This window comes from Oncorhynchus nerka, linkage group LG13 (genome assembly GCF_034236695.1).
Source record: "Oncorhynchus nerka isolate Pitt River linkage group LG13, Oner_Uvic_2.0, whole genome shotgun sequence".
Lineage (NCBI taxonomy): Eukaryota > Metazoa > Chordata > Actinopteri > Salmoniformes > Salmonidae > Oncorhynchus > Oncorhynchus nerka.
Genome location: NC_088408.1, coordinates 101,189,484 through 101,203,355, shown reverse-complemented (window position 1 = coordinate 101,203,355; position 13,872 = coordinate 101,189,484). Strand labels below are relative to the sequence as shown.

General features: G+C 41.0%; 1 protein-coding gene across 1 annotated transcript in view; it reads right to left on the bottom strand.

Moving 5' to 3' along the window:
- The window catches only part of LOC115126790 (atrial natriuretic peptide receptor 3-like), a 116,772-nt gene that overhangs the window by 78,701 nt on the left and 24,199 nt on the right, over positions 1–13,872 (bottom strand). The window contains exon 2 of the mRNA XM_065026921.1: positions 3,252–3,374. Within this exon, the coding sequence (XP_064882993.1) occupies positions 3,252–3,374 (123 nt within the window). The remainder of the gene's footprint in view (positions 1–3,251; positions 3,375–13,872) is intronic.

Below are 13,872 nucleotides of genomic sequence, written 5' to 3'. Positions count from 1 at the left end.
TGGACCTGCAGATGAATATGGTATGCAGGTCTGGACCTACAGATGTATATGGTATCAGCTCGGGAATTTGAACCAGCAAACCTTTTGATTATTGACCCAACGCTCTAACCGCTAGGCTACCTGCCACCCCACCATCACTGTGTACAGCTGAAGTCACCTCAGCCAAATACATTTAAACTCAGTTTTTCACCATTCCTGACCTTTAATCCAAGCAAAAATTCCCTGTTTTAGGTCAGTTAGGATCACCACTTCATTTTGAAATGTCAGAATAATAGTAGAGAGAATTATTTATTTCAGGTTTTGTTTCTTTCATCACATTCCCAGTGGGTCAGAAGTTTACATACACTCAAATAGTATTTGGTAGCATTGCCTTTAAATAGTTTAACTTGGGTCAAATGTTTGGGGTTGCCTTCCACAAGCTTCCCACAATAAGTTGGGTGAATTTTGGCCCATTCTTCCTGACAGAGCTGGTGTAACTGAGTCAGGTTTGTAGGCCTCCTTACCCGCACATGCTTTTTCAGTTCTGCCCACAAATATTCTATAGGATTGAGGTCAGGGCTTTGTGATGGCCACTCCAATACCTTGACTTTGTTGTCCGTAAGCCATTTTGCCACAACTTTGGAAGTATGCTTAGGGTCATTGTCCATTTGGAAGACCAATTTGCGACCGAGCTTTAACTTCCTGACTGATGTCTTGAGATGTTGCTCCAATATATCCACATAATTTTCCTCCTCATGCAGCCATCTATTTTGTGAAGTGCACCAGTCCCTCCTGCAGCAAAAAAAACCCACAACATGATGCTGCCACCCCATGCTTCACGGTTGGGATGGTGTTATTCGGCTTGCAAGCCTCCCCCTTGTTCCTCCAAACATAACGATGGTCATTATGGCCAAACAGTTCTATTTTTGTTTCATCAGATCAGAGGACGTTTTTCCAAAAGTACGATCTTTGTCCCCATGTGCAGTTGCAAACCGTAGTCTGGCTTTTTTATGGCGGTTTTGGAGCAGTGGCTTCTTCCTTGCTGAGCGGCCTTTCAGGTTATGTCAATATGGGACTCATTTTACTGTGGATATAGATACTTTTGTACCTGTTTCCTCCAGCATCTTCACAAGGTCCTTTGCTGTTGTTCTGGGATTGATTTGCACTTTTCACACCAAAGTACGTTCATCTCTAGGAGACAGAACGCGTCTCCTTCCTGAGCAGTATGACGGCTACGTGGTCCCATGGTGTTTATACTTGTGTACTATTGTTTGTACAGATGAACGCGGTACCTTCAGGTGTTTGGAAATTTCTCCCAAGGATGAACCATACTTGTGGAGGTCTACAATTTTTTTTTCTGAGGTCTTGGCTGATTTCTTTGGTTTTCCCATGATGTCAAGCAAAGAGGCACTGAGTTGGAAGGTAGGCCTTGAAATACATCCACAGGTACACCTCCAATTGACTCAGGCTAATTGACATAATTTATCAGAAGCTTCTAAAGTCATGACATTATTTTCTGGAATTTTCCAAGCTGTTTAAAGATACAGTCAACTTAGTGTATGTAAACTTCTGACCCACTGGAATTGTGATACAGTGTATTATAAGTGAAATTATCTGTCTGTAAACAATTGTTGGAAAAATGACTTGTGTCATGCACAAAGTAGATGTCCTAACCGACTTGCCAAAACTATAGTTTGTTAACAGGAAATTTGTGGAGTGATTGAAAAATGAGTTTTAATGAATCCAACCTAAGTTTATGTAAACTTCCAACTTCAACTGTATATGTTAGTGTTGTCATATCATCATGAATGTATATATATATACAATATATAATGTATATATACTGAACAAAAATATAAACGCAACATGCAACAATGTCAAAGATTTTACTGAGTTACTGTCTATATAAAGAAATTAGTCAATTTAACTAAACTGGCGTTTTTGGGATACCGATTGGTGCAGAGGTCTAAGGCACTGTATCACAGTGCTATAGGTGTCACAACAGAGCCTGGATCGATCCCAGGCTGTATCACAACCGATCGGGAGTCCCATAGCGCAGCGCACAATTGGCCCAGCGTTGTCTGTGTTAGGGTTTGGCTGGGGTAGGCCGTCATTGTAAATAAGAAACTGACTTGCCGAGTTAAATAAAGGTAAAATAAAACATAAATTAACTAGGCCCTTATCTATTGATTTCACATGACTGGGAATACAGATATGCATCTGTTGGTCACAGATACCTTTAAAAAAAAAGTAGGGGCGTGGATCAGAAAACCAGTCAGTATCTGTTGTGACCAACATTTGCTTCATGCAGCGAGTCACATCTCCTTCACATAGAGTTGATCAGGCTGTTGATTGTGGCCTGTGGAATTTTGTCCCACTCCTCTTCAATGGCTGTGAGAAGTTGATGGATATTGGCGGGAACTGGAACACGCTGTCGTAAACGTCAATCCAGAGCATCCCAAACATGCTCAATGGCTGACATATCTGGTGAGTATGCAGGTCATGGAAGAACTGGGACATTCTCAGCTGCCAGGAATTGTGTACAGATCCATTGCAACATGGTCTCATGCTGAAACATGGTGGTGGATGAATGGCACGACAATGGGCCTCAGGATCTCATCACGGTTTCTCTGTGCATTCAAATTGCCATCGATAAAATGCAATTGCGTTCACTGTTTGTAGCTTATGCCTGCCCATAACCCCAACACCACCATGAGGCACTCTGTTCACAACGTTGACATCAACAAACCACTCACCCACACGACGCCATACACGTACGTGGTCTGCGGTTGTGAGGCCGGATGGACGTTCTGCCAAAATCTCTAAAACAACGTTGGAGGATGGAGGTGGCTTATGGTAGAGAAATGAACATTCAATTCTCTGGCAGCAGCTCTGATAGACATTCCTGCAGTCAGCATGCTAATTGTAACGCTCCATCAAAACTCGAGACATCTGAGGCATTGTGTTGTGTGACAAAACTGCACATTTTAGCATGGCCTTTTTTTTGTCCCCAGCACAAGGTGCACCTGTGTAATGATCATGCTGTTTTATCAACTTCTTGATATGACACACCTGTCAGGTGGATGGATTATCTTGGCAAATTAGAAATACTCAGTAACAGGGATGTAAACAAATTTGTGCACAACATTTTTATTTTGTTTTGCGTATTGAACATAGATTTATTTCCAGGTTATGAAACATGGGACCAACACTTTAATTAGTTGCATTTATATTTTGATTCAGTACATATGTAGGGCTGGGAGTAGTGTTACCATAAGATGTGGAGTTGAAGAGTTCGATGTTGAAGAAGATGTAGCTGCCATTCGTGAGCCTCCGTCGATGAGCAGCTAGCATGATGTCTCGGACGATGTCAGCTCCCGCACACATGATAACAACTGGAAGAGATCAACATGAAGGAACCAGTGTTACTCCTCAACCGGTTTCAACAAGACTAGAAGACATGAACCAGTTTGACAGCTCAACCCGTTTCAACAAGACTAGAAGACATGAACCAGTTTGACACCTCAACCAGTTTCAACAAGACTAGAAGACATGAACCAGTGTTATACCTCAACCAGTTTCAACAAGACTAGAAGACATGAACCAGTTTGACTCCTCAACCCGTTTCAATAAGACCAGAAGACATGAACCAGTTTGACTCCTCAACCCGTTTCAACAAGACTAGAAGACATGAACCAGTTTGACTCCTCAACCCGTTTCAATAAGACCAGAAGACATGAACCAGTTTGACTCCTCAACCCGTTTCAATAAGACCAGAAGACATGAACCAGTTTGACTCAATAAGACCAGAAGACATGAACCAGTTTGACTCCTCAACCCGTTTCAATAAGACCAGAAGACATGAACCAGTTTGACTCCTCAACCCGTTTCAACAAGACCAGAAGACATGAACCAGTTTGACTCCTCAACCCGTTTCAACAAGACCAGAAGACATGAACCAGTTTGACTCCTCAACCCGTTTCAATAAGACCAGAAGACATGAACCAGTTTGACTCCTCAACCCGTTTCAATAAGACCAGAAGACATGAACCAGTTTGACTCCTCAACCCGTTTCAATAAGACCAGAAGACATGAACCAGTTTGACTCCTCAACCCGTTTCAACAAGACCAGAAGACATGAACCAGTTTGACTCCTCAACCCGTTTCAACAAGACCAGAAGACATGAACCAGTTTGACTCCTCAACCCGTTTCAACAAGACCAGAAGACATGAACCAGTTTGACTCCTCAACCCGTTTCAACAAGACCAGAAGACATGAACCAGTTTGACTCCTCAACCCGTTTCAATAAGACCAGAAGACATGAACCAGTTTGACTCCTCAACCCGTTTCAACAAGACTACAACTACATGACAAATGACTTTTTTCTTAAAGCTGGAGTGGAAATGGAGCATCCCACTGGGCACATCCGGTCATTTCAACGAGGAAATGTGGCAAATTTTTGGTTGAGACGTTGATCAATGAGATTTTCAACTTTTATTCACCTACTCAAAAAGACAGCCAGAAGGTTGTTGAATTTCTAACAGTCAAATGACCTGGATTGCAGGTGAAATTACATAACAAATATATCGTGTAAGTAAGTGATCGATGCTATTGGTCAGATTATTATAGAAAATGTGAAGATTTGTACAGACCTGCGACCTTTGCCGTCTATCTTGAACATGCACGTGTTTTATGATTGAAGAAACGTATAGTAACCTCAAAATGAGGCCATGAATAAATACTGTTAGATTAGTTTGTAAAATAGCATTAAAGTTTGACCAATTATTGGATTGCAAAAGTAATATTGAATTGTTTGGTTGACAACGGAACCAAATGTCAACATTTAAAACAGATGTATCTAATGGTTGGAAAAACCAAATGTCAACGTTTAAAACAGATGTATCTAATGGTTGGACAAACCAAATGTCAACATTTAAAACAGATGTATCTAATGGTTGGAAAAACCAAATGTCAACATTTAAAATAGATGTATCTAATGGTTGGACAGTTTCACCTGAGCTACTGGCTTAATCCTATTCTTTAACTATAGTTGGAGATGTGAATCCAACATATCATTTCTTAGGCAATTTACAAATATCAAAGCTACACAGGGCTGGGCTTGTTTTAACCCTGGAAGGGAGACCAAAGAATAGTTGGTCTAGGCAGATTAACTGTCTAGTAGGAGATGCGGCCCACATTTTTCTGATAGTGGATATAACGTTGAAGGTCTGACGTTGTTTCACAGGTACAAATTCAACATATTTTAAACAAGGTTGGTTACCATGATGATGTAATCATACCCAAGAAGACTCTAATCTGTAATCGCTGCCAAAGGTGCTTCAACAAAGTGCAGAGAAAAGGGTCTGAATACTTCAGCAAATGTGATATTTCACTTTTGTAATAGATTTGGAAAATGTTCTAAAAAACTGTTTTTTGCTTTGTCATGGGGTATTGTGATGTCATTATGGGGTATTGTGATGTCATTATGGGGTATTGTGATGTCATTATGGGGTATTGTGATGTCATTATGGGGTATTGTGATGTTATTATGGGGTATTGTGATGTCATTATGGGGTATTGTGATGTCATTATGGGGTATTGTGATGTCATTATGGGGTATTGTGATGTCATTATGGGGTATTGTGATGTCATTATGGGGTATTGTGATGTCATTATGGGGTATTGTGATGTTATTACGGGGTATTGGGATGTCATTATGGGGTATTGTGATGTCAGGATGGGGTATTGTGATGTCATTATGGGGTATTGTGATGTCATTATGGGGTATTGTGATGTTATTACGGGGTATTGGGATGTCATTATGGGGTATTGTGATGTCAGGATGGGGTATTGCGATATCATTATGGGGTATTGTGATGTCATTATGGGGTATTGTGATGTCATTACGAGGTATTGTGATGTCATTATGGGGTATTGTGTGTAGATTGATACATGTTAGAATAAGCCTGTAACATAACAAAACATTTAGAAAGTCAAGGGGTCTGAATTCTTTCCAAATGCTCTTTATACCAGGGCTGTAGTATAAAGTAGTGCACTATATAGGGAATAGGGCTGTAGTATAAAGTAGTGCACTACATAGGGAATAGGGCTGTAGTATAAAGTAATGTACTATATAGGGAATAGGGCTGTAGTATAAAGTAGTGCACTATATAGGGAATAGGGCTGTAGTATAAAGTAGTGCACTATATAGGGAATAGGGCTGTAGTATAAAATAGTGCACTATATAGGCAATAGGGCTGTAGTATAAAGTAGTGCACTATATAGGAAATAGGGCTGTAGTATAAATAGGAAATAGGGCTGTAGTATAAATAGGAAATAGGGCTGTAGTATAAATAGGCAATAGGGCTGTAGTATAAAGTAGTGCACTATATAGGAAATAGGGCTGTAGTATAAAGTAGTGCACTATATAGGAAATAGGGCTGTAGTATAAATAGGAAATAGGGATTTAGTATAAATAGGAAATAGGGCTGTAGTATAAATAGGCAATAGGGCTGTAGTATAAAGTAGTGCACTATATAGGAAATAGGGCTGTAGTATAAATAGGCAATAGGGCTGTAGTATAAAGTAGTGCACTATATAGGGAATAGGGCTGTAGTATAAAATAATGCACTATATAGGCAATAGGGCTGTAGTATAAAGTAGTGCACTATATAGGAAATAGGGCTGTAGTATAAATAGGAAATAGGGCTGTAGTGTAAATAGGCAATAGGGCTGTAGTATAAATAGGAAATAGGGCAGTAGTATAAATAGGCAACAGGGCTGTAGTGTAAATAGGCAATAGGGCTGTAGTGTAAATAGGAAATAGGGCAGTAGTGTAAATAGGCAATAGGGCAGTAGTATAAATAGGCAATAGGGCAGTAGTATAAATAGGCAATAGGGCTGTAGTGTAAATAGGCAATAGGGCAGTAGTATAAATAGGAAATAGGGCAGTAGTGTAAATAGGCAATAGGGCAGTAGTATAAATAGGCAATAGGGCAGTAGTATAAATAGGCAATAGGGCAGTAGTATAAATAGGCAATAGGGCAGTAGTATAAATAGGAAATAGGGCAGTAGTATAAATAGGCAATAGGGCAGTAGTATAAATAGGAAATAGGGCAGTAGTGTAAATAGGCAATAGGGCAGTAGTATAAATAGGCAATAGGGCAGTAGTATAAATAGGCAATAGGGCAGTAGTATAAATAGGCAATAGGGCTGTAGTGTAAATAGGCAATAGGGCAGTAGTATAAATAGGAAATAGGGCAGTAGTATAAATAGGCAACAGGGCTGTAGTGTAAATAGGCAATAGGGCTGTAGTGTAAATAGGCAATAGGGCTGTAGTGTAAATAGGCAATAGGGCAGTAGTATAAATAGGAAATAGGGCTGTAGTATAAATAGGAAATAGGGCTGTAGTATAAATAGGCAATAGGGCTGTAGTGTAAATAGGCAATAGGGCAGTAGTATAAATAGGAAATAGGGCTGTAGTGTAAATAGGAAATAGGGTCCCCTATGGGACTTAGGGTTTTCCTTGTCCTGGATTTCTTTAATATGATGTGTCCCAAAATGACACCCTATAGGATAATTTATGGCTGAAACATGTTTAACTGATCAAGTGTCCAGTTACCGTAGGAGGGATAGAAAGCACCACTCCATACTCTTTCAACTGTTAGATAAAATTATGAAACACACAATTAGGTCATGTTTTGCACCTAAAAAAAGATGTGACACACACACACACACACACACACACACACACACACACACACACACACACACACAGAAAAGTGTTGTGCCCACTTGAGTCTTTGTGGCTGATTTCAGAAGTGCCCAATTACTTAGAGTACTCTCCTAGCCCGGCACTCAACCAGAGAGGACAGTAGAGGCCAATGCCCTTCCAATTAAATACATTAAACGTCTGTTTTCAAAAGCAGTTTGCCACCACAGATTTTCCTGGTAGAGGGTGGAACATTCAGATTACCACTGAAAGATAAATAATAATCACAGGTCATCTCTTTAATCATATTTCATGTGGACCCATACAGAGCACTACGACAACACAGACTGAACAACAGGGTGATGTAACTAGGAACAACCAGGTGATATCAGGATGAACAACCAGGTAATATCACTAGGAACAACCAGGTGATATCACTAGGAACAACCAGGTGATATCACTAGGAAACCAGGTGATATCACTAGGAACAACCAGGTAATATCACTAGGAACAACCAGGTGATATCACTAGGAACAACCAGGTGATATCACTAGGAACAACCAGGTAATATCACTAGGAACAACCAGGTGATATCACTAGGAACAACCAGGTTATATCACTAGGAACAACCAGGTGATATCACTAGGAACAACCAGGTGATATCACGATGAACAACCAGGTAATATCACTAGGAACAACCAGGTGATATGACCAGGAACAACCAGGTAATATCACTAGGAACAACCAGGTGATATCACGATGAACAACCAGGTAATATCACTAGGAACAACCAGGTGATATCACTAGGAACAACCAGGTTATATCACTAGGAACAACCAGGTGATATCACTAGGAACAACCAGGTTATATCACTAGGAACAACCAGGTAATATCACTAGGAACAACCAGGTGATATCACTAGGAACAACCAGGTTATATCACTAGGAACAACCAGGTGATGTAACTAGGAACAACCAGGTTATATCACTAGGAACAACCAGGTAATATCACTAGGAACAACCAGGTGATATCACTAGGAACAACCAGGTAATATCACTAGGAACAACCAGGTGATATCACTAGGAACAACCAGGTTATATCACTAGGAACAACCAGGTGATGTAACTAGGAACAACCAGGTTATATCACTAGGAACAACCAGGTAATATCACTAGGAACAACCAGGTGATATCACTAGGAACAACCAGGTTATATCACTAGGAACAACCAGGTGATATCACTAGGAACAACCAGGTGATATCACGATGAACAACCAGGTAATATCACTAGGAACAACCAGGTGATATGACCAGGAACAACCAGGTAATATCACTAGGAACAACCAGGTGATATCACTAAGAACAACCAGGTGATATCACGATGAACAACCAGGTTATATCACTAGGAACAACCAGGTTATATCACTAGGAACAACCAGGTAATATCACTAGGAACAACCAGGTGATATCATTAGGAACAACCAGGTGATATCACTAGAAAAACCAGGTGATATCACTAGGAACAACCAGGTAATATCACTAGGAACAACCAGGTGATATCACTAGGAACAACCAGGTTATATCACTAGGAACAACCAGGTAATATCACTAGGAACAACCAGGTGATATCACGATGAACAACCAGGTTATATCACTAGGAACAACCAGGTGATATCACTAGGAACAACCAGGTTATATCACTAGGAACAACCAGGTGATATCACTAGGAACAACCAGGTTATATCACTAGGAACAACCAGGTAATATCACTAGGAACAACCAGGTGATATCATTAGGAACAACCAGGTGATATCACTAGGAAACCAGGTGATATCACTAGGAACAACCAGGTAATATCACTAGGAACAACCAGGTGATATCACTAGGAACAACCAGGTGATATCACTAGGAACAACCAGGTGATATGACCAGGAACAACCAGGTGATATCACTAGGAACAACCAGGCCACCAGGTTATATCACTAGGAACAACCAGGTAATATCACTAGGAACAACCAGGTGATATCCTCAACATTATAGCCTCACTACTGTTATTTTATTGTTGCCAGGTGATATCGTAATTAGATATTTTATTATTAGGAACAACTTTTTATTTTTTTATTTTCAACCAGGTTATTTTAGGAAATACTGATATCACTAACAACCAGGTGATTTTAAACTGCATTGTTGGTTAACCAGGTTATATCACTAGGAACAACCAGGTAAGTTCTAGGAACACCTGTTGATATTTAGGAACAACCAGGTGATATCACTAAAAAACCAGTTTTTAAACAACCAGGTAATTTAATTGAACTACCAACAACTTGGAGACGTACGGCTAAGTAACCCTACAGTAGATACAGACCCTACAGTAGATACAGTAGATACAGACCCTACAGTAGATACAGTAGATACAGACCCTACAGTAGATACAGACCCTACAGTAGATACAGTAGATACAGACCCTACAGTAGATACAGTATATACAGACCCTACAGTAGATACAGTAGATACAGACCCTACAGTAGATACAGTAGATACAGACCCTACAGTAGATACAGACCCTACAGTAGATACAGTAGATACAGACCCTACAGTAGATACAGACCCTGCAGTAGATACAGTAGATACAGACCCTACAGTAGATACAGACCCTACAGTAGATACAGTAGATACAGACCCTACAGTAGATACAGACCCTACAGTAGATACAGTAGATACAGACCGTACAGTAGATACAGTAGATACAGACCCTACAGTACATACAGTAGATACAGACCCTACAGTAGATACAGTAGATACAGACCCTACAGTAGATACAGTAGATACAGACCCTACAGTAGATACAGTAGATACAGACCCTACAGTAGATACAGTAGATACAGACCGTACAGTAGATACAGTAGATACAGACCCTACAGTAGATACAGTAGATACAGTAGATACATTAGATACAGACCCTACAGTAGATACAGACCCTACAGTAGATACAGTAGATACAGACCCTACAGTAGATACAGTAGATACAGACCCTACAGTAGATACAGTAGATACAGACCTTACAGTAGATACAGTAGATACAAACCCTACAGTAGATACAGACCCTACAGTAGATTCAGTAGATACAGACCCTACAGTAGATACAGTAGATACAGACCCTACAGTAGATACAGACCCTACAGTAGGTACAGTAGATTCAGTAGATACAGTAGATTCAGTAGATACAGACCCTACAGTAGGTACAGTAGATTCAGTAGATACAGACCCTACAGTAGATACAGTAGATTCAGTAGATACAGACCCTACAGTAGATTCAGTAGATACAGACCCTACAGTAGATTCAGTAGCTACAGACCCTACAGTAGATACAGTAGATACAGTAGATTCAGTAGATACAGACCCTACAGTAGATACAGTAGATACAGACCCTACAGTAGATACAGACCTTACAGTAGATACAGACCCTACAGTAGATACAGTAGATACAGACCCTACAGTAGATACAGACCCTACAGTAGATACAGACCCTACAGTAGATACAGTAGATACAGACCCTACAGTAGATACAGTAGATACAGACCCTACAGTAGATACAGACCATACAGTAGATAGAGACCTTACAGTAGATACAGACCCTACAGTAGATACAGACCCTACAGTAGATACAGACCCTACAGTAGATACAGTAGATACAGACCTTACAGTAGATACAGACCCTACAGTAGATACAGTAGATACAGACCCTACAGTAGATACAGTAGATACAGACCCTACAGTAGATTCAGTAGATACAGACCCTACAGTAGATACAGACCCTACAGTAGATACAGTAGATACAGACCCTACAGTAGATACAGACCCTACAGTAGATACAGTAGATACAGACCCTACAGTAGATACAGTAGATAGAGTAGATACAGTAGATACAGTAGATACAGACCCTACAGTAGATACAGTAGATACAGACCCTACAGTAGATACAGTAGATACAGACCCTACAGTAGATACAGTAGATACAGACCCTACAGTAGATACAGACCCTACAGTAGATACAGTAAATACAGACCCTACAGTAGATACAAACCCTACAGTAGATACAGACCGTACAGTAGATACAGTAGATACAGACCCTACAGTAGATACAGACCCTACAGTAGATACAGACCTTACAGTAGATACAGACCCTACAGTAGATTCAGTAGATACAGACCCTACAGTAGATACAGTAGATACAGACCCTACAGTAGATACAGACCCTACAGTAGATACAGTAGAAACAGACCCTACAGTAGATACAGTAGATACAGACCCTACAGTAGATACAGTAGATACAGACCCTACAGTAGATACAGTAGATACAGACCCTACAGTAGATACAGTAGATACAGACCCTACAGTAGATACAAACCCTACAGTAGATTCAGTAGATACAGACCCTACAGTAGAAATGTTCTGGTTTTTAAAATAAACAACAAACAGACAAACAAACAACAAGGCGAGTCGGAGGGTTTGGAAATAACTTGTCAGAGTGTCCCAGCGTCGACTAGCCGTGGTCAATAGGGCACATTAAGACACTGAGTGCCAAATGGCAGCCTATCCCCTGTACAGTGCACTACTGTTGACCTGGGTCCATGAGGCTTTGGTCAGAAGTAGTGCACTGTTTAGGGAATAGGGTTATATTTGGGATAAATCCAGCGTCTGCTGGAACATTCCCACAGCTCTGTCACTATAGTGGAGGGTCGGGGGTGGCTGGTCGGGGGGCTGGTCGGGGTGGCTGGTCGGGGTGGCTGGTCGGGGGCTGGTCGGGGCTGGTCGGGGGGCTGGTCGGGGGCTAGCAGCGCCTCATGGCTCCTGGAATATCCTCCTGCTGCCAGAAAGAGGGACACTCTTCATCTCAGTGCTCCTGCTGCTGGTGCTGCCGGCACTACAGCACCCTTTAATTAGGCATGCCGAGAGAGAGGAACACAACAGTCCTCTGTGTTTGTGTGTCACTCTCTGTGCTTCTGTCTCACTCTCTCTCTCTCTCTCTGTGTGTCTCTCTCTATCTGCGTCTCTGTCTGTCTGTAACTCTCTCTCTCTCTCTCTGTCTGTCTGTCTCTCTGTTTCTCACTCTCTCAGTCTCTATGTGTGTGTCTATCTGTCCCTCTCTCTCTGTCTCTCTCTCTGTGTCTCTCTCGCTCTGTTTCTCACTCTCCCAGTCTCTGTGTGTGTGTCTATCTGTCCCTCTCTCTCTGTCTCTTTGTCTCTCTTTGATGTATTGGAACAACTACTTATGATCGATGTAAAAAAAAATCTACTGTGGCTGTCACGGCCGTTAAAGGAAGAGGACCAAGGTGCAGCGTGGTGAGAGAACATTTCTCTTTTTATTTGGAAAAAAAAAGCAGAACAAAACAATAAACACTACAAAAAAACAAACCGTGAAGCTAAAGGCTATGTGCCCTAAACAAAGTCAACTTCCCACAAACACAGTTGGGAAAAAGTGCTGCCTAAGTATGGTTCTCAATCAGAGGCAACGATAGACAGCTGTCCCTGATTGAGAACCATACCCGGCCAAAAACATAGAACTACACAACATAGAACATAGAATACCCACCCCAACTCACGCCCTGACCAAACCAAAATAGAGACATAAAAAGGATCTCTAAGGTCAGGGCGTGACAGGGGCTGATATGCTTGTTCCCTCCTTATTACAGCGTTCTGCTCCATTGATTGCTGAAGCATTAACACATATTTTTAACTTAACATTTATACTGAGTGGTCTTCCTAGAGTTTAGAAGATGGCCCATGTGCTTTCTCAACATAAAGGTGGCGACCCGAGTGATCTAAATAATTATCGGCCCATTTCCAAACTCTCTGTTGCCGAGCAACAATCCTGGAATTATTGATTAATACTCAGCTTAGATCCCTTTTAACTGTTACATATCGTCTGAATGTAAACCAGTCAGGGTTCAGACCAGGTCATAGTACCATCTCTGATACTAGTACATATCGTCTGAGTGTAAACCAGTCAGGGTTCAGACCAGGACATAGTACCATCTCTGATACTAGTACATATCGTCTGAATGTAAACCAGTCAGGGTTCAGACCAGGACATAGTACCATCTCTGATACTAGTACATATCGTCTGAATGTAAACCAGTCAGGTCATAGTACCATCTCTGATACTAGTACATATCGTCTGA